We start from the raw sequence: 21,681 nt of genomic DNA on the forward strand, positions 1-21,681 counted from the left end.
AGCCCCAGGCTTTGCCTGTATGGAGTCTGCAGTCTAGTCCCAGTCACATGAGGGGCATAAGAAGTAATCAAGGGAGTGAATGGTTAGGAAATAAACCCTAAAGGTCAAGTCCCGAGGACCAATGATATTTAAGGGGTAGGTAGAGGGAGGAAAGGCCTGGGGAAGACAAAGATGGAAGCACAGCTCAAAGCCAGGAGGAAAGCGAGGAGGGAACAATGTCTTCCAGAACATTGTAGGAGGGAGTTTTCCTTTAAAGTGTCAAATATCTAAGAGGTCCGATAAGATAAGGAATGAAGATGTCTACTGCCATCAACAACTGACAGATGTTTGATGGCTCTAGGAATGATGAGGTGGCATCAGATTGCTAGGAATTAAAGTGAGGTGTGAAAGCAGGGGGAATTGGAGAAGGGAGATGAGCTTGTCCTGTACCTGGCCCAGCGAGAGAAAGTCATTGTTTCAAGAAGGATAAGAGCAGAGAGGGGAAATGCAAGAAAGGGAGGACTCAAAAGGACTTGGTGACTGGCCATGGGTGACAATGTGAGACTCTAAGGTGATCCCACCCTTTTTGTTGTTGTTAAAACATTTATTTTGTTTTAGGTGTACGAGAGTCTTGCTTGCATGTCTGTACACCATGTGTCTGCCTGGTGCCCAGAAGAGGGCGTCTGGTGCCCTGAAACTGGAATTACAGACAGTTGTGAGCAGTCCCGTGGATGCTGGGAATTGAAGCTTTGGTTCTCTGGAAGAGACAAGGAGACATCAGCAGGTGGTTTAGTAGGAGCTGAAAATTTGCAAGGAAGTTGCTGGGCTGGGGATGTAGCTCGGGTGTGGAGTGCTGCCTTAGTATGCACAAAGCCCTAGACTTGGTCCCTGGCTGCATGTGCATGTAGTCCTAGCTCTCAGGAGTTAGAGGCAAGAGAATCAGAAATGCAAGGCTATCCTCTGCTACATAGCAATATTGGTCTTAAGTCTGCAGCAAGCGTTTTTCTTTAATATCATTTGCCTGATATTTCATATATGACCATTTGTTTACTAAGGAAATGTCTCATTGCTATAACGTAAGGATGCTTTTTATGGGCCAGACCTTAACAAGAAGCAAAACAAACAAACATAAAATCTGTTAGTGTTAGCATCAAAATTGTCTGTTATTGATTAAGAAACAATGCAGCTACAATAATTCTTGGAGCAGGTTAGCTGCACAAACGTGATGACCTGAGTCACTTGGAACCCAGATAAAGATGGAAGGAGAGAGCTGACTCCAGAAAGTTGTTCTCTGACCTCCACATGCCCATTCTGGGCCATGCCCGCCCCCCTTCAACCGCCCCCCCCACCCCCCGTTAAAGAATCACTGCTTTCCACTAGATATTTGTTTGAGAAAGGAAAGTAGTATTTATGTATTTTATTTAACATATAACAATTATTATCTGCTAGGTACTTACAATTGCTTTACAATGTTAACTAATCTGAATTTAATCCACCAAAAATAGTTACAAAAGGCAATTTTCATTTTACAGGGAAATGTTGAGGTTACAAAGGGTTTTGACTAAGTTGGCCAAAGTCAATGAGCTTATAAATGACAGGGGTGGCAGTCAAACTCAAGTAGGTCTGTGGTGGATGGTATAGATGCAGACCTTATCCCACTACATTTTTCACTGTCCTCTTCACTTGCAAAATGTCAGTAATGGAATTAAGACTTCAAGCAAAGTAATGGTCCAAAATTGTAACATGAAATTGTCATTCGTTATGGCATGGGAGTGTAGTGGTATCAGGTTTTACAAAGAAAAGAAACAGCATCTTAGATGTGATGTTCGGTGATTATTTTGAATTTAAAAAGAAAATGCTCTTTGCCTATGATTACTGGAATTGATTATAAACAGTATTGTCTAACACCAGATTTGTCACAAAGATGGATTAATAACTTGAAAACCAAACTTCACTTGTGACAGCTTCTCTCTAAGGGAGAAGTAGCAAGTACATGTAAGCAGGTAAGCAACATGTCTCGAGGTAACTTTCCTAAGAGCGGATCCTTTAAGAAAGGAAAAAGAAATAATAGCATTCAGTCATTCTGTGTTAATTTCATATACCTCAGTAGAAACGAATGGATGGGATGATCATGATGATGTGGGAACTTTGGACTGTAGTATTGAGTTTAGTAATGTGAAACAAAACAATAATTCATTTCTCAAAACAACTAAAGAAAATATGAATTCTCCTTAAAGATGGTGAGATGGTGCATGTCTATAATCCCAGCGATGGAAGATGGGAGGCAGGAGGATCAGAAGGTCAAGTTTATCCTTGGCTAAATGATGTGTCAAGAGATTGCCTGGGATAGATAGATAGGGATGGGAGATGGGGGGAGGGATAAGTATATTTGCCTTTGCTTTTGTTTTATTTAGAGAACCACATTGGACTTTATGATGTAGGTTGTAGGAAATACATAGGGCAGAAGTAAAAGAATTTCAATTTACTCTTATTATCGATAATATAAACTCTTATATTCTCTGAGTCAACCTAAGCAGAATACCGAATAGATGAAGAATAATTAGTGTCATCAAGAAATTGTAGTTCTTGAAATATGAGTGTAAGAGTCAAGGTGAGCTACTGAGAAACCAAATACCAGCTTTGTAGAAGTTGGCTTGAAGGCGATATGACCGGACAGACTTAACAAAGGGGCATTTTTCTGAGCTGGAGATTAAGGACCGCTAGCTTTTTATCTATCTATCTATCTATCTTTTTTTTTTTAAACCAAGGCTAAGGCCTAGTATGTGACATAATTTTGTTAGGGGTTCCGGAAAAACTACCCCTTAGGGCATCTATTCTTTCCATTGGGTCTTTCCTAGTTAGGTCCCCAATACTGCTATCTATCGCGGCTAAAATCAGAGCTTGCTGGGACTGCTTTTGTTTACTTGGCCGCTGCAGAGCTTCAAGAGAGGCCGATAAAGAAGCAAGGAAAACCTCTCGTTTTCTGGAGGCGGAGAGGCGGAAAGCCGTTCCTCCGGAGAGCTCCAGGCTAGGGTGCGAGCCCCAGGGACAGTTCATAACAGCTGGAAGAACCGGGCAGCACTTTCACAAGGAAAAGAGCGCTCCCGCCCGGGGCGGTGGGCGGGGCCACGGGACGCCCCGCCCTACAAGGCCAATCCCAGCTCTCCGTCCGCGGACAGGAAGTAGCGGCGGGGCCTAGCGGCCGGGGCGCCCGTCTCGGCACGCATGCGCGCTCTCCCGGGGCGCCGGGGGGAGCAGGGCGGGGCGGGAGGCAGGGGCGCGGCCTCGCGAGCGCATTGGGCGCCGGCGCGTCACGTGGCGAGGAAGGAGGCGGAGGGCCGCGGCTCAGGGAAGGGGCCGAGACCAGGCGGAGAGCGAGGGCAGGGAAGCGGGGAAGGGAGGAAGGAAGAGGCCGAGGGGGAGGGAGGGCCCTGTTTTGGCGGAGCGGGGCGCGCGGCTGGGCCCCTGAAGTGGAGCGAGAGGGAGGCGCTTCGCCGGTGCAGCTGCCGGAGGAGGCTCGTCGGGACCCAGCGCCGGTCGCGGCTCCCTCAGGATCGATGCACCGCGGTTAACCCGTGAGGAGGCGGCGGCCGCGGAAGATGGTGTTGCCGACAGTGTTAATTCTTCTCCTCTCCTGGGCGGCGGGGCTGGGAGGTGAGACACGACCCCGGGCGGCGGCGGCGGCGGCGGCGGCGGAGCGGCGGCCCGGCCGAGCGCAGCGTCGCGGAGCCGGGCCGCGCGTGTCAGGGTCTCCTCCGCGTCTGTCAGCTCCCTCAGCTCGCCTCAGCCGACCCCGAGCCGCGCTCCCCGTGCGCTATTGTCCCCCGCGCGCCCCGACCGCGCTCCCGCCGCCGGCGGCCCGGGCAGGCTGCGGAGCCCCGGGCCAGGCCTTCCCCGCCCCCACGGCCGGGCGGCCCTAAGCAGCCCAGCTGGTCGCGCCGCTTTGCCGGGAGCCGCGGAGCCCAGGCCGGCCGCCCTCGCGCACTCCTCCGCCACCTCAGCCCTGCCCGGGTCCGAGCCCTTGGACCGCGCAGACTCGCAGCAACTTGCGAGGTTGGCAGCGCAGCGCGGCGCGTGCATTGTTCTGGAAGCGAGCGAGCGAGCGAGCGCGGCGACCCGGAGCCGATCCGGGCCGGGTGTCGGGCGTCGGTGGTGTGCGTGTCCCACTCGGGCGCCTTCCCTCCCCATGGCGCTCGGGTCGCGGAGTGTTTGCAGTCAGCGCGCCGGAGTGTGTGTGTCTGTGTGTGTGTGTGTCTCGGTGTGGCTCCTCTGTCGCCCTGGGGAAAGGCTTGAGTGGACTTAGGAGGACGTTTTGGGATGCTCTTCGATCCCTCCGTCTGTCTGATTTGAGTTCCTTAGAGAAGCGAGACCTACCCTTCCTGGGCGACCCAACTTGCAGAGTTTGCTTAAACTCAGGTGGAGCAGACGCACCGCGGAGTCAGGATTGTCAAAACTGGGCTCCCTCCCCCAGCAAATTGGAGCTCGCCGTTGCTTCAAGTCGGCCGTTTTCTTGATGCGTCGAGTTGGAGGGACTTCTCATTCCCAGGGTTTCCTAGGACAGGCGTTCTTATTTTGTTCTTAGGAGAAAGTGCTTTACTTTTTAGGTGAGCTGACTTGCCGCCCAAGTATCCTGATCGAGCTTAGCTTAAAAGTGTTGAATTGAAAACAGAACAAAAACCAAAACCAAAACATGCAGGAGTGCTTTGGATGGCTGTCTGCAGCCTAATTTGATAATTTAGGGAATATCCTAGTGTTTTCTGTAGTGTATTGTTCGTGTTCTTCCCTTTGTCTCGTTGACTTACAACCGCAGGGCCTGTGTCTGTCCGTTCTGCTTACTCTGAAGTTGGTTTTGTGTACTCAGACTTCTGTTGTCGTTTGTACTATTCATTTGTTAGGCACACATTTCACATGATAGCCACTAGTAGATGCTTTTTTTCTTTCTCTTCTCCTTTTTCTTCTTTTTTCTTCCTCCTCCTTTTTTTTTTTTTTTTTTTAAAGAACCAAGTTACAGACTGTCTGTAAAGAGCCTCTTTAACATTTGTATTTCTTTTTGAAACATGGTTTGCAACCCTGGCTGGGTATTTTCACTTTTTGTGATTATGGTCAGAAATTAGACACTGTTCTCTATGAGGTAATAAGAAGTAAGACAAACAGGAGACACTTTGATAAGTAGTATATAAAATGCCTTTTATTAAGGAAAACTAAAACCAGTGTAGTCTGATGCTTGGGGGGAAAAGTAAATGAACAGCATAATCATTGTGGGTGAAGACTTTTATTCAGAACTCTGGAGTGTCTTACTGCACTAAGTAATGGTTCAAAGGCCAGTTTTCACTGTGCTTCTGCTATAAACTTAAAAAATAAAAACACCAAAGCTTCACTGAAGTATTGATAGCAAGATTGTAATGTGGGTAGCAAGGCCATGCAAGGCTTTGGGTTCAGACCCCCCACTTTAAGGCAAACAAAGAAACAAACAAACAAACCCAAAACCCTCCTCCTGTATTTATTTGTAATTTATTGTACTATATGTTGTTTTTTTGTCTACTCTGAGCCAAGTATAGCTAAGTTTGTAGGTTTTTGTGATGCTTTGTAAGCTAGTGTGCGTTCAGGCTGAGTAGATGTTGGCTTTAGTGCATGGGAAAGTTGAATGTAAGGTTAGGGTAGGCTGTAGAAGTACAGAGAGCGTTAAGGTGTGAATGTTTAAGTGCAACTAAACTCAGTTGGTTGCTTTCATCTAGCCTGTTTGTTAATCACTGCTGTGTGTGAATTTTTTCTTACTCCACTTATATGAGGGATGGAAAGCCGGAAGGAGGCAATAAAATGTTTAAAACATAAAACAAACTTTTCTAGTTTCCCCTTCTGTATTAGCAGTTGTCCTGCCCTAAGTTTTATTTGTAGAAAGATACTGTGGCATTTTTAGTTTATGAAATGTCTCTATGGAAGTACTAAAACATACATACAAAATGCTTCTAAAAGTTACTTGTGTCCTAGCAAAATGACTCAGTAGGTGGTAGCCCTTGCTTTGAAAACCTGACTACCTGAGTTCCAGCCCCTGTCCTTTGGTTGAAGGAGAGAACCAACTCCCTGAAGATTGCCCTCTGACCTCCACATGCACGCCATGCTTCCTCATGCTCACACTCATACATGTATGCCACACACAATAATAATAACTAAAATATTAAAGTCATTTGGAGATAAGTTAGGAATTTATTGGCATTATTCTGATTAACCAAAGAATTTTTCTGTAATTGTGATTTTTAAGATGCAGACAGATTATGTTGCTGCACTGTAACTCCTAGGCCCAAGTGATAATCCTTCCTTTGTAGTAGCTGGGACTACAGGTGCAGGCCTTTATACAGGGCTGACTGTTACTTTTAAGCATACAAATATGGAAAGGTTAAGGTCTTTACCTTCTTTTGAAAAATTATTTTGTGGGTAATGATGATGCACACATTTAATCCCAGCACTTGGGAGGCAGAGAGAGGCAGGCAAATCCCTGAGTTCAAGGCTAGCCTGGTCTACAGAGTGAGTTCCAGGACAGCCAGGGTTACATAGAGAATCAAACAAACAAACAAAAAATTATTTTGTGTGCTCGAGAACTCAGAAGGTATTAGTTATAGCAACAAATTAATCCTGTCATGTTTGTCTTGATGAAGTCATCCATGCAATAAACTTCAGTGTGTGTGTGTGTGTGTGTGTGTGTGTGTGTGTGTGTGTGTGTGTGTTTTAATTTAAAAATCTGGTGTAAATGCTTTGCTTTGTATGATACATGTTCTACAGAAACAAACTTTCTGGACACTTAGTCCAAAGAATTTAAAGTATCAATGCTTAAGCTTGAACTGTTTTTTTCCAACTTCTGCCAGCAAGTAGGAGTATAGAAAGATAGGGTCTTTTTGTCTTTGCCTCTAAGGAACTTTGGCTTTTTATCTTTTTAACTAGAGTTTGAGAGTCCAGCACACTCTGTCACCTAAACAAGGCCAGTTTCAAGTCATTCCCAACATTAGCAATGTCCCTTGTGTCTGTGTACAAGACCTCTGTTGGCAGGGTTGAAGGGAATGGGCATGGTAGGCATTCCTTTGTTTCTGGTGTGCTCTTAATAACTTGCTCCAGACCTCTGTATACTGTGTATTATTGGATCTCTTTTTCCTAAGGACTTTAATCTAAAGGGTTGGATTGGGGAGTGCAAAGGACATTTCTTTGATGTTCATCATGCATCTAATACCGTTTAGGAGTTTCTTCTTTAAACGTTTATGAAAGCTAAACAAATGTAGGCTTAATTTTTTAGTGTCTGCTAAGTGGTGAAATATTCAAACACAAGTTAGTGGGCTTTTGTTTTAGGTACTGGAAATTGGATCTAGGGCTTCCCAAATGGCTGGGCAAGTACTTACTCTACTACTGAATTACATACCCAGTCTCCCCTAACTCCCCCGCCCCCCTCACTTCTTTGTTTTAGACAGTGTCTCACTAAGTCCTAGGCTAGCCTTGAGCTGGGGATCCTTCTGAGTAGGTGGGATTAGGTCTGTACCACCAGGCCAAACTTACCTCAACTGAGAAATCTCAAGGGCTAAAGTTCTAACCCACTGCTGTCTGTACCTTCATACCTGCCTTTTGATTTGATTTTTCTTTTCCTTCTTGAAACAGGGTCTCACTATATGGCCCACACTGTTCTCAAATTTATAGTCTCCTGCCTTAGTTTACTCAGTGTTGGGATGACAGTTGAATTCCATTATGCCAGACTATATAAAAACTTTCTTTCTTTGGGGTGGTGGTGGCACATGTTTTTAATCCCAGCACTCAGGAGGTGGAGGCAGGTGGATCTCTGTGAGTTCAAAGCCAGCCTGGTCTACAGAGTGAGTTCTGGGACAGCCAGAGCTGCATAACACAACCCTGTCTCAAAAACTAAAAGGACGCAAACAGCCCCCCCCCAATATTCTTTTCTGCTTTTAAAATTTTAATTGAAATAAACTTTCTTTTTAAAAAATATTTATTTTATGTGTGTGAGTGTTTTGCCTGCAGGTATGCTTATATACCACATGTGTGCTTGGTGCCTGCCAAGACCAGAAGAGGGTGTTAGATTCCTCTAGAACTGAAATTACAGACAGTGTGAGCCATCATGCTGATGCTGGGAATTAAACTTGAGTTCTCTGAAAGACCAGTCAGTACTCTGAACCACTAAGCCATCTCTTCAACCCCTAGATAATAGCATTCTAAAATGCATTACGTGTTTACTGTCTAAAACAGACTAAATTCAGTCTTTTCTTAAATGATAGGGAAGGGGGCTTTCTTGTAGCTTCTGTTTTTTTTTTTTTTCTTCCAGAAACTATTGAAATGGCATGTTCATTATTCATTTGAAGTTAGTGTAATTGATTATGCTTTTTAGTATTGTATATAGTTTTGGTCATATAACCTTTTGGTTAGGTTTCCTTGTGAAATTTGAGGGTGTTATTTTTAGGGGGAGTGGAGGATAGATGTGCTCTTACTAATGAAGTCTATGCTGTCCTGAATCACCACATAGTCCAGGCTGGCCTGGAGCTCTTCATCCTCCTACCTTTGCCTCTGGAGTGTTGGGATTACAGGTGTGTGCCACCATGTCTTAGCCGGGATATCATCTAAAATTAGCTTCTTCCCCTCCCCCCCCCCATGAGAAAACTGAATAGATGTACTTAGCACTTGCATGCAAAGTGGAAGTTCTGACTTTTCTATGGGATAAAGTAGATGACCTTTGGTAGTTTTATCTTTTTTAATGTATGCTTGGTATTATTGTAGAGTTTAGCACTGAGGTTGCCTTGTTTAGTTTCTGAACAGTTGAAATATGGTACACATGTGTTAGTTAAAGTGAGGGGGCTAGAATGGGAAGAAAAACCATAAATAACCTGGAAGGCTTAGCAAATATTATGCTCATTCATTTAGTCATAGATAGATCAATCATGTCCTGGGTCTGAATGGTGAATACTGTAGCTTTAAACTAATTTACTAGATTGTTGATAGGAATTTAAATGTACTTTAAAATGTTTATTATAATATTCCCTATAGTAATACAAACTGCAAATTGAGAAAATATGTTTGCTCTACTTAAAGGAAATTCAGTAAAAGCTGTATGGTAGAAGCTTCCATATTGTTTTAGTTATTTACTGCTAGGGCTGTGCTAGAGTAACTCTGTTATTCTATTTGTATTAAAGTTGCATTTCTTCTTTCTTTTCTTTTTTACCCTTTTTTTCTCAATATTGAGGATTGGACAACTTTGCTCATGCTAGGAAAACATTCCACTACTGAGCATTATATCCCCAACTCTTTTTATTATTTGAATTTTAAAAAATGATTTATTTACTCTGTGTGTGTGTGTGTGTGTGTACACATGCACATAGTTATTTGCATGCACATGTCACTTATGAGGTCAGAGGACAACATTTAGAAGTTCTCACCTACTTGTAGGTTTTGGGAATTGAGCTCAGGTTATTAGGCTTTAGTTTCTGAGCCATTTCACTGGCCGTTTTTTATGATTAATTTGGAGACAAGGTCTCATTAAATTGATCAGGCTGGTCTTGGACTCAGTCTGGAGACCAAGCAAACCTTGAATTCATAATCTTTCTCAATGGTGTGAGTAGCTAGGATTATAGTAGGCCCAGGTAAGGGTCCCCTGCCCCTACTCTTGAACAAAGTCGGCTTGTTCTAGTGGTGGTAATGCTGACTAATCCAGATGTCAGTGTTTTTAAGAAGGTTATTTATCCATTTATTTGTTTACTCTATATGGTGCATGCCTGTGATTATGTTGGTGTAAGCACCTTGCAGAGGCCAGAGAACTCCACATGCTGTATTGTGTTCCACCTTATTCCTTGGAACAGGGTCTCTCACTGAAGCAGAAGTTTGCTTTTTTAGCTAGGCTGGCTGGTCAGAGAGCTCCTGGGGTTTGCCTGTGTGTACCCACTAACAGAGGAATTAGAGGTGTGAGTATCCACACCCAGATTTCTGTTTGTCTGCTGGAGATTTAAACTCAGGTCCTCATGTTTTGACAAGTGTTCTCATTCACAGAGCCCTTTCCCCATCCCCCACCCACATCCCCCAGTTGTCAGTTTTTATACTAGGGATAAGGAAGCCATGTCAATGAGAAGGGGGAAGCTGCAATAATTTCTATCAGTTGGATTCCTATTCTCCAACAATGAGATGGTCTTGAGTTAGTACTTGTGGGCATAGTTCTGATCCAGGTAGGTTGAAGAAACACATATGAGGACAGCCTCAGATAATGTGATCTGCCTTTGCTACCAAAAGAATTCATCCTGAATCTACTGCAGTTCCAACTAATTAATGAGCAAGGTCTCCAGTAAGAACCAAGAATTGTTGGGTATCTGTAATTGGTAGGAGTTATGAAGCTGCAGTTTGAATGAGAAGAAAAGTAAAAAATACTAAATTTACCAGAGTGGATAAAATGCCAGGATGTAAAAATACAGTTCCAGTTATGTATTGTAGTTGCAAGTGAAGTGAAATTTGATGAAGCTGTAGAGATGTCACCTAGCTAGCTGGGGAAGTTTGTGAGGTAAAAGAGAATGATTTAGGAATTAGGTTTGAGAGACAAAAACAATTGTTTTTGATTTTGTTAATTTAACATGTTGGAATTAATCTCTTTAGTTCCAGATTGCCTGGTACCCTTGGTTATATGCAAATTGTGAACTTACCATTTCAAAGACTAAGTTGGGGAAAACAATCTGATCTTTGAGTTTTAAATGGCAGGAAGGCCCTTTCTAACTGGGCCATAATGACCTGGACTTGCATTATTCATATTCTGGGCTATTACTAGGAGGCAGAATACTATGGAATAAAGTTGGTGTCTATGTTGAGTGATTGGGGTGTGATACAATTAGGAGTAAGTTAGCTGCTTGATGAATTGTGTGGCCTAGTTTCAGGTTGGTTATTGTAAAAATAAAGATTTAAAAATTTTGAGGGCTGGCAAGGTGGCCAGGTAAAGGCACTTGCCACTAAACCTGACAACCTGAGTTTGATCCCTGGGACTTACATGGTGGAAGGAATGAACCAATTCCCATAAGTTGTCCTCTGACATTCTCATATATGTCACACACACACACACACACACACACACACACACACACACACACACACACGGGGGGGGGGGGGTGAAGGCGGGAATAGCACTGGTAAAACTTGGCAAATGTTTAATGTTAAGCTAACAAAATGAACTGAGGGCTTACTGTTGCATTGAGATCTTAGGAGCTTTTACCTTGGAGAGTGGCTTTGTAAACCATTGAGGATTTTAGTCTTTGAAGTTGAAATTGTCTTGAGGTTTTGATTCTAGATAGAAGATGGGGGTGAATATCAGTCTGGGACTAGATACTACCATGCTTCTTCCTGGGACTGCTTAAAAGTTTGCACTGCTCTTCAATTTTCTTTTATTTATTTATTTATTTATTTATTTATTTATTTATTATGGATACAGTGTTCTGCCTGCACATATCCCTGCAGGCCAGAAGAGGGCACCAGATCTCATTACAGATGGTTGTGAGCCACCATGTGGTTGCTGGGAACTGAACTCAGGACCTTTGGTAGAACAAGCAGTGCTCTTAACCTCTGAGCCATCTCTCCAGCCCATGCTCTTCAATTTTCTATGGCTGGTGATTGGTGAAGAATGTTCTAGAGAGTTGGATGATAGGGGTCTAATGAATTTGGGATAGAGGGGAGCAATTAGCTTTGAAGATACACTAACACATTTTAAAAAGTGGTTTATTTTTATTTTATATGTAGGAGTGTTTTGCCTGCATGTACGTGTGTGTACCATGTGTGTGTCTGGTGCCTGTGAAGGCCAGAATAGGGCATCAAATCTCCTGTGACTAGAGTTAAAGATGGTTGTGAGCCATCTGATGGGTGCTGGGAACTGAACCCAGGTCTTCTGTAAGAGCAGCTAGTACTCTTAACTGCTGATCCATTTCTGAACTGTCTCTAGCCTCCATTTTTGTTGTGCATTTATCTTGCTAGAATTAGCCTTTAGAATTTTAGACTGTCTTTGGTACTCTTGATTAAGGAGTAGTTTGATTAAAGCAAGTTTGGACTATGAACTTTCTACTTCAGAAACAAGTTGGGGAAAACAAGATTGTTTTTAAATTTTAGGCAAATGGTTGTATACTATTGTGGAGCAAAGGTCTTTCCATGTCTTTGCTTACATTGATGCTGATAAGAGACACATAGTCAAGCAGACACTTGAACTTTCGATTGAGTTTTTGGAATAATAGAGTATATCAGTCTAGAAGACCATGGATAAAGAAATGTGATACTGCCAGGGGGAGGTGGTACATGCCTTTAATCCCAGCACTCAGGAGGCGAAAACAGACAGATCTTTGTGAGTTCAAGACCAGCTTGGGCTACAGAGCAAGTTCCAGGACAGCCAGGGCTACACAGAAATCCTGACTTGAAAACCAAAACACAAACCAAAAAATGTATTTATACACAGTGGAGTTTGATTCAGCCATAAGGAATAACCAAATTTTCAGGAAAATGGATAGAACTAGAGATTGTTATATTAAATAATTAGCAAGACTCAAATACATGTTGAGTGTTTTCTGTCATATACAGAATATAGGTGAGTGTGTGTGTGTGTGTGTGTGTGTGTGTGTGTGTGTGTGTGTGTGTGTAAAACCTCATTGGGAGTTGGGGTTTACTGAGTAGGCTAGGCTGGCTGTCCAGCCAGTGAGTCTCAGGGATTTGCTTGTCTCTGCCTCCCCAACACTAAGCTTACAAGCGTGTGCCACCACGTCAGGCTTTTTACATGTATTTTGGGCTTCTCATGTTAGTGTGGCCAACACTTTATCAACTAAGTGATCTACCTGTTCCTGTGATTTTATTCTTAGTTTATGTGTTTTAGGACCTAATACAAAGTGTAGCTGACATCAAGATTTATAATAAATGTTTTATTTAAACTGCAGAATTATGACTGATGAAATAGCCCAGCAGGTTATTTAAAAAAAAAAAAAAAAAGAAAAGAAAAGCCTGACAAGCTATGTTCTGGAACCACAGTGAAAAGAGGTAACCAACTCCCAAAAATTGTCTTCTAATATTCACCATGGCACATTAATGTGCACCTACATCATACACACACCCCATATATACATATACACATACATATCATACACACAATATTTGAGAAAGTTTAAAAAAACCACAGAATTGTTAATAACATTGTTTGGTGAATGGACTAGATTTTTGAGTGCATGCTACATAGCCTTTTTCATTAAGCAAGGTTGTATTCTGGTGAAACAGCCTTTGAATTGCTGCCTGTCCACAGTGTTAGAGAAGTAGCTTCATTATATAAAGCTAAATGTCTTGATTTTTGTTAAAATTGAATATTCTTGTAGTACATTAGAGAGTATCCCCTCCAATTAATACAGTATGTTATCAGAATTCCAAATGGACAGTAATAAATATTAGGTTTTTTTTAATCTGGAACAATTTGATTGCCAACCTTGAAGGTAGGTAGTCATTTGTATTTACAAATTTTAACTTTATTTTGGTCAAAATGTTTAATTTCCCTGGTGACCTATAAAATCTGATTTTGCCCATACAGTAGTACAAATCTCTTAGTAATCCAAGAGTCTTTATCCTTCATATATAGAGTAAGCTATAGAATAGTAATTCTTAGCCAGGTGTGACATGGGTGGACAGTGAGGCAATGGGTATAGAGTTAAAATGAAATCCAAGATAGATGTACAGCAACAATGGAAATGTTGGCTGGAACACCTTGTGTCTGTGTGGGAGAATGATGTATGTGGCTTGAAAACTACAGTCTTTATGTAGATTACCATCTGTACTGATGGTATTTATTTGAAAGTATATGAAAAAATTCAGATATAAGCATACAAATCTAATGATATACATGGTTCCATTTTGGAATTTTCAAACTTTATTTCTTAAGTGAATGGTAGAAATAGAATAGTCAGTGGATTTTAACCATTCATGTTCTGTACACTGTGTGATTGATTTAGTTTGTAATTTGTGAAAGGGTTACTTAGTTTCACTTCTGATCCAGCAGGCTTTATTATTTTATTTATAAGAGTCTAGCTTATTTAAAAATGGATGTGTTGAAATATGCTTTTTAATATAAATGTACTCTGTTATCTTGAACTTTCACTTGTAACTATGAGATGTAGATAGTTGATTCTAGATTATTTGACTGGTTTCTAGTGAAGAAATGGATACTGGTTTCGATTTGAAGTCATAGTGTAGAAATGGTTTGTTTCTAAGTGCATTAAAATGCTTTGTTATATTGCTGAAATATAGGACATAGTTCCTAGAAGGCTACTTTTGTTATACAAGAGAACAGTTTTGTAAGTGCTGTGTAGTATTTCAACATCAGAGTGAATATATATATCAACATAAAGAGCATTGGTCAAGGATGTTCCTTGAGGTACAGTTGATGGTTTGAAAAGAAAGAAAATCTGCTTTTATGTTGGAAAATGTTCTTGAAATCACATTGTTGACTTTAGTTGTCAACCTGACTGAATTTGAAATCACCTGGGACATACAACTCTGGAGGTGTCTGAGAGGTTGTTCCATAGAGGTTTAGCAGAAGGGGGAAGAACTACCCTGAATGTGACTGGTGCCATCCAATGGATTGGGGTCCTGGGCCAATTGTAAAGGAAAGAAAACAAACCAAAACACCAAAAAGGAGGTTGAGCACCAGAACTCCTCTCTGCTTCAAATCAAATAAATACCACCAGTACAGATGGTAATCTACATAAAGACTGTAGTTTTCAAGCCACATACATCATTCTCCCACACAGACACAAGGTGTTCCAGCCAACATTTCCATTGTTGCTGTACATCTATCTTGGATTTCATTTTAACTCTATACCCATTGCCTCACTGTCCATCCATGTCACACCTGGCTAAGAATTACTATTCTATAGCTTACTCTATATATGAAGGATAAAGACTCTTGGATTACTAAGAGATTTGTACTACTGTATGGGCAAAATCAGATTTTATAGGTCACCAGGGAAATTAAACATTTTGACCAAAATAAAGTTAAAATTTGTAAATACAAATGACTACCTACCTTCAAGGTTGGCAATCAAATTGTTCCAGATTAAAAAAAACCTAATATTTATTACTGTCCATTTGGAATTCTGATAACATACTGTATTAATTGGAGGGGATACTCTCTAATGTACTACAAGAATATTCAATTTTAACAAAAATCAAGACATTTAGCTTTATATAATGAAGCTACTTCTCTAACACTGTGGACAGGCAGTCTGAGCTTCCTGCACCACATCTTCTTCTCCTTGGTGGACTAGACTGCCAGGCCACAACAGTGAGAAGTAACTTAATAAATGTAGTATCAAATTTTGAAACTAATGTAAGTGAAAAGTGTTGGAAATAACTTGATTGCAGGTAGTTCTTTTGAGGCATTAGAGATGTGCCAGTTTTAGTTTGTCCTTTATCTACCTTTTTGTGTGTTGTAATTGAGTTTTCTATTAAGTCGGAAGATATATTATGTTAACATTTTTGTACATTTTCTCTCTCTCTCCTTTTCTCCCTCTCTCCCTTCCTTCCCTTCCCCCCTCCCTCCCCCCTCCTTCCTTCTTTCTTTTTCTGTTTTTCGAGACAGGCTTTCTCTGTTTAGCCTTGGCTGTGGTGGAACTCACTCTGTAGACCAGATTGGCCTCAGACTCATAGAGATCCCCCTGCTTCTGCCTCCCAAGTGTTGGGATTAAAGGCATATGCCACCAAAGCCTGGCTCCCATTCTTAAGATTGTATAATCACTTTTTTAAAAATTATAGATAGGGAAAAAATGTTTGTTAAGTAATGTTGCTATTGGTCCAAAAGTGATGCTGTTAACCCACCATCTCTAGGCTAGTAGCTAGGATTATAGATGTGCACTATCACTCTTGGTTTACTTACTTATTTTCATAGTGTCACAGTGCTTTGATTGAACCCAGGACCTCCACACACATGCTAGCCAAGTGCTCCACTATTGAACTACATTTCCTAGCCCTAGCATACTCATTTTTCAAAGGTTGAGCACAGAGAGAATCTCTTTGGCTGAGAGAGACTGTTTAAATGTGTCTTCCACAGTACACTTCTGTAATTGGGGTAGAGGGTGTTTTTAAAAATATTTTTTACATTCATTCATTTACTTGCATGCTTACCATGGCAGATGTGTGGAGATCAGAGGATGACTTATAGAGGAGATCGTTCTCTCCTTCCACCCTGTGTGGCTCAGTGGTTAAACTTAGTTCCTCAGGCGTAGTGGCAAGTGCCATCTTACCATCCTTTGTATGTGTGTTAAATGTGGGAATGTTCAAAATTTCCACTGGGCCTGTAAAGTGTTAGGCACTGTGTGCATTTTATTGTACATTTTGTACAAGGTCAGATTTCTGAAATATACAGCAAAGGGCAAGAAGGCAAACTGCTGCTGGCATGCTTTTTGTGTAGGTGAAGTAAAGTAAAAGAGAAAGATAACCTACCTGACAACCAACTTGCAGAGTGAGTGATTTAATGTGGACACAGTGCTGCAGTGAAATAGCCCTGAGATTATTACATCATTGTGGTCTCCCTGGTGAAGATGTTGGTAAGAATGAGCCTGATCAAGATGTTAAACCATGGAGAGAAATTAGTAATAGTTCAGGTGGAAAGATATATGACACATGGAAAAACTTGTGTTGTCTAGAAATGTTCCTTCACCGGAAACTGTCACTTTCCACTGACCTCAGATAAGGAACATTTCACTCGGCACTCTAGGTTAAATGTGTGTTAATTTTGCCATTGTCAGGAAACATCTTTGCACGGGAACACCTTTAGTTGTAGTCTCTGTGTTTGGAGATAAAAGGAGTTGGGTTGGCAACTTTTTTCTTTTTATTTCTTTTCCATTGTTGGGCATCAACCCCCAGGCTCTGTAGATGTTTGACACGTTTTCTGCCATTGAGCTACACTGGTTGGGGTCTTCTGAGCTCTTCCTGCTAACTTCCCTGTTGTTCATTGGTCCCTGTATGGTAATGCATCAGTAATGAAAGATACTCTAGCTCTGGGCTTTTTGGTTTTACTCCTAGTCTTTAGGAGATTGTTCATTTTGTACAGATCTGCTTGATATATTTAAGGAGTTTAAGGCAGGAGAAGATTTTCATTGTGGACTATAAATCCCATGTTAAAATAGAAGCAAGCTTTTAGAAGACATAATTTCTTTGTTGGTATTTAGTAGTTACTTTCTCTGTAGCCCAGGCAAGCTTTGCACTTGTACTTTTGAGTAATTGATTTCAGTCACCAGTTCGCTACTACTTCCCTTCTGATTCAGTTTAGAGTCATCTTTCTTCAGGTCCTGTTGTATGGTGCCTACTCTTCTCCCTGCATCCATCCCACTTAGTCTCTCTTCAGCTTAGCAGTCAGTGACCATCCAAAGCGTGGTCATAACCAGCCAGTAACAGATTGTGTAATTTCCAGTGGCTAAAGTCAGGACTTTATTGTGTGAATTTTACCCCAATTAAAAATATCTCAGTTGAATAAACAATAACACACCTATTAATTAATTCACCATTGTAAGTAAAAGTCAAGTTTGTAAAAACCTGTATGGGTGCCTTTGCATCTCTTGTTCATTTCTGTTCCAGCTAAATTTGCTCCTGTATGAGGGCCTTTGTGCTTTCTGGTCCTTTGCATGAAACACTTATTTCTGTATATGGCTCTATTATGAGCTCTCTGTTATTTTGGAAACTTAAAAAAAAGCAATAAAATCTTAATAGTTTTGAAGTATCTAGTTCAGTAGTGGTATGGACAGTCACATTATTGTGGTTTGTTCTCTATTGAGTCTTTTTTTATATATGTTAATCATCCAGATTACCTTACATAAAAATATCAGCTCCTTCCTTGGGCTTCTAGCCACCGTTTTCCTATACCTTTCTTCCATTAATAACTTTTATAGCTTTGTTTATTTTTCATCATCTGAGAGTAAAGCTCCACAAGACCAGTAGCTATTTATTGTAACTTTTTAATGTTTGTATTCTCAGCACCTAAAATAAAGCCTAGCACATCCACTATTAAGTGTACCCAGTATGTTTGTTGAATGAATAAACGAATCATGAAGTCAGTAATTTCTTCATTTTACAAATTATGTAAGAATTCCCAAATTTCTGAGAGTGTGTATTGGGGAAAAAGCCTCCAGAGATTCACATTTGTCCTTTTTCTTTCATTGACCCCCTTAACATTTTAAGTGATGCTCAGGATCAAACCTAAGACTTCAGTATGCTAGCTAAGTACTTTACCACAGAGCTGTGCTTCAGCCATAATGTAATCAACTTTAAAATAGAATGGGATTGCCATTTTTGCCAGTGTATTCATTCATTTTGTTCATTAAGTACTTTTACGTGCTCTTTTTTTTTTTTTTTTGGTTTTTCGAGACAGGGTTTCTCTGCGTAACTTTGCGCCTTTTCTGGAGCTCACTTGGTAGCCCAGGCTGGCCTCGAACTCACAGAGATCCGCTTGGCTCTGCCTCCCAAGTGCTGGGATTAAAGGCGTGCGCCACCACCGCCCGGCTTACGTGCTCTTTTAATTAAAGAGGTAGGGTGAGTTAGAATTGTTTCTATAAGAACTAAGTTGTGTCTTCCCATCCCAAAGTATATTTTATTTTATGTATATAGGTGCTTTACTGGCATGGATGTTTGTGCACTTCTTGTGTGTCTGATGCTCATGGAGGCCAAAGAGTGTCAGTCACATGGAACTGGAGTTACAGCCACTTGTGAGTTGCCATTGTAGGTGCTTGGAATATAACCTGGATCCTCTGAAAGAGCAGCTAGTGCTCTTAACTGCTGAGCATCTCTCCAATCCCTGAAAGCGTTTTCAAGCATGTATTAGTTCACTGCAAAAAGTAGCCTAAAAGCATAAATATGTTGTTGTCTTGAAACAGAATTTTCTTATACTCATCTTCCCGACCCTTAGCCTTCTTTATGCTGGGATTATAGGTATCTGTCACTATGTCCAGCAGTAGTTTTTAACAATAACTTATATCCTTAGGTAGTGTGTGCTGTAAACCATTCTAGACACTTTATACACACATGCATTTAATCCATATAATGTCACTTTTAGGTATAGGTACTGGTATCTTATACCTTTTTCAATGGGAAAACTGAGGCATAGTGAAGTAGGTACTTTATATAGTTGTGAAAGCTGCATGGATATTTTGCATGGAAATTTCCTGAAACACATTCATGGCAGCAGTAAAATAATCTTTCCCTTACCTTGCAAATAGATATAGAAGTTTTCATAGAAATAAATTTTATTCCACTGCCAGGCTTGTTAGGGATTCTGATACTTAGGTTCATAGGTTCATATGTTTTCCATTGATTAGTTTGTGGTTCTTATTTCTAAAATATAGTTTGCCTTTCCATGGAACATTTGAATAGATTCATTCATTAATTATTTATATTGGTGTTTATTGATCATCTTTTCCTTTTTTGGAGGTAGAGTCTCATTATATATCTCTGGCTAACCCAACACTCACTATGTAGACCAGGCTGATCTCTCACTCACAGAGTTCCTCCTTTCTCTGCTTCCCACATGCTAGGATTAAAGGTCTGAATGACCATGCCTACACCTGACTGTTGTCCAGATGCTGAGGATCCATGAGTGAGCAAAGTGCCTGTTTAACTTGTGACTCTGTATTCTAATGATGGTGGGTGGTACATGTTCAAGATCCTATAAAGAATACCAACGTAGAACATTAGAGTGTGAGTGATGGGAATGTACACTTAGGGTACTCAGAGAACTCAGGATGACAGAAAGGTGACCGACAGAGATATTGCACATAGAAAGAAAACTGGGGGAAGATAAGATGGGAATAGATAGGAGTTGGGCGTGGGGAATACAGCCTCTTGTAAGGATCACACTTAGCTTTCTAAGCTGTTGTTTAGAGTTTGAGTCTGGAAGGTTAACATGCTTACACTTTTATTGAAGAGCGTTACTCTATTGTGTAAAGGATAGATATTAGGAGGGTAGGAATAGAACCAAAAAGGAGGTCAGTTATTTGTCATGGATTTGACTGTTGAGGTACTTTTGAACCTTGCTGTGTTTGGCACATTTTTAGCTTTTGGAGTTCCAAATTTCTTTGCAGCAAATTCCTTTCTTTCTCTCTAGACACATAAAGAAAGCTACTGTTATGTTAGCTATAGGCACCTGTAAGTTAGAATTCTCCCTGGAGACTTAGGTTCTGAACTGAGCAGGCATGCTTTACTTGATGAAGTTTTGACATTAGTGTACATCTTTTGGAAAGTTTTCTCCTAATTGCTTTTAGGTTGAGTTTCTGGCTCTAGAAGGGCTGAAGGTGCAGCTCAGATAATGTGCTTGCCCCAGTATCCATGAGGTCCCTATGTTAAAACCCCCAGCACCACAAACAAACAAACAAAGATGACATTAGAAAGGCAGCACTTCTAATGTTTTCACATATTTTGGTGGTAATTATGGTACATGCTGCTTGCTTCTGGGAGTTACCTGAGGATAAAAGTGGAGAGGTTTGTTACTGTTTGTTTGTTTATTTTGTTGGTTTTTTTTTTTTTTTTTTTTTTTTTTTTCAAAACGGGGTTTCTCTGTGTAGCTCAGGTTGTCCTGGAACCCTCTCTCTGTCACCAGGTTTGCCTTGAACTCACAGAGATCTGCCTACCTCTGTCTCCTGAGAGCTGGGATCAAAGGTGTGCGCCATAACTGCCTGGCTGGGGTTTGTTACTGTTTTAAAGTGTGGAATTTTACTCTAAGTAGATAGTATTGTGTAAGAAGTATAGAGATCAAATAAAATCACACAGGGAAATACTTTAGTATTTATGGGAACAGTTTTCCTGAGGAGGATTTTACAAGATGATTTGTAAGAAACACAGAATCTTGGATTTCTATTTGAATATGGTGTTGCTTTGCCTGATTCATGATTTCTCTTGATTAGATTGATATTTTAGGAAGGCTAATATTGTTAGTCCCAAGGCATCTATAGACCGATATAACCTGAACTGAAAGAGTAGCAGGTGATAAGAAGAAGGACTAGAGTAGATGATGAGGAATTGGAATAGACAGTTGGCACCTTGGTATTGGGGAAATCAAAAGCTATGCCAAGGAGGGCTGGATGCAAAAGTGAGAGGGCTAGAGGCCGTGCTCTGTTTAGATAGAGGCAGGTGAGTATTTAACATGTGTCTGTGAGACCTGGGGGCAACCTGTGTTCTGTCTTTACCTTTTGAGTTCCTGACCAGTTGCTAAAGTATAAGAACAAAGCTCAGTTGAGTCACTTCAGACTCTGCATGTGGAAACAGGCAATTCTGTGGTGTCTGACTGAGGTAAGTGCTGCAAAGGTTGGAGATTGGCCCAGGTGCCTGTGGAGTAAACCATGCCAATTTCAATTACTAGCTGTGGAAATCAAGGGTATACACATATTTTTGATCTATAAAAAGTACATTCCATTCCTCTTTAGTATTTCATTATATGTGGGCTTAAAAATATATCTTAAAGGTAGACATTAGTTTTGAAGGACGTGTCATTGATGTGTTTTTATTTCAGTTTTTTGCAGTCACATCATCATGAATGGTGCTTGACTTTATGAAGATAACAAGACTGTTACATGTTATCTTGAGCTCATTGATACCTCACTTACCTCCCTCATAATGCTCCTGATTTGCTCCATGCCTTTGGGCTTGTTACATACTTCCTAAACCACCAGTTTCTTTAACAGTGCCGAATAG

At 41.0% G+C, this 21,681-nt stretch overlaps 1 protein-coding gene across 1 annotated transcript in view; it reads left to right on the forward strand.

Annotated features, from left to right (window-relative positions):
• Positions 1-3,316: 3,316 nt before the first annotated feature.
• Adam10 (ADAM metallopeptidase domain 10) overlaps positions 3,317-21,681 on the forward strand; it is a 109,316-nt gene continuing 90,951 nt past the window's right edge. Inside the window, exon 1 of the mRNA XM_076576601.1 lies at positions 3,317-3,633. Within this exon, the coding sequence (XP_076432716.1) occupies positions 3,579-3,633 (55 nt within the window). The 5' untranslated portion in view covers positions 3,317-3,578. The remainder of the gene's footprint in view (positions 3,634-21,681) is intronic.

Source organism: Peromyscus maniculatus, chromosome 7 (genome assembly GCF_049852395.1).
Source record: "Peromyscus maniculatus bairdii isolate BWxNUB_F1_BW_parent chromosome 7, HU_Pman_BW_mat_3.1, whole genome shotgun sequence".
In the NCBI taxonomy this organism is placed as follows: Eukaryota; Metazoa; Chordata; class Mammalia; order Rodentia; family Cricetidae; genus Peromyscus; species Peromyscus maniculatus.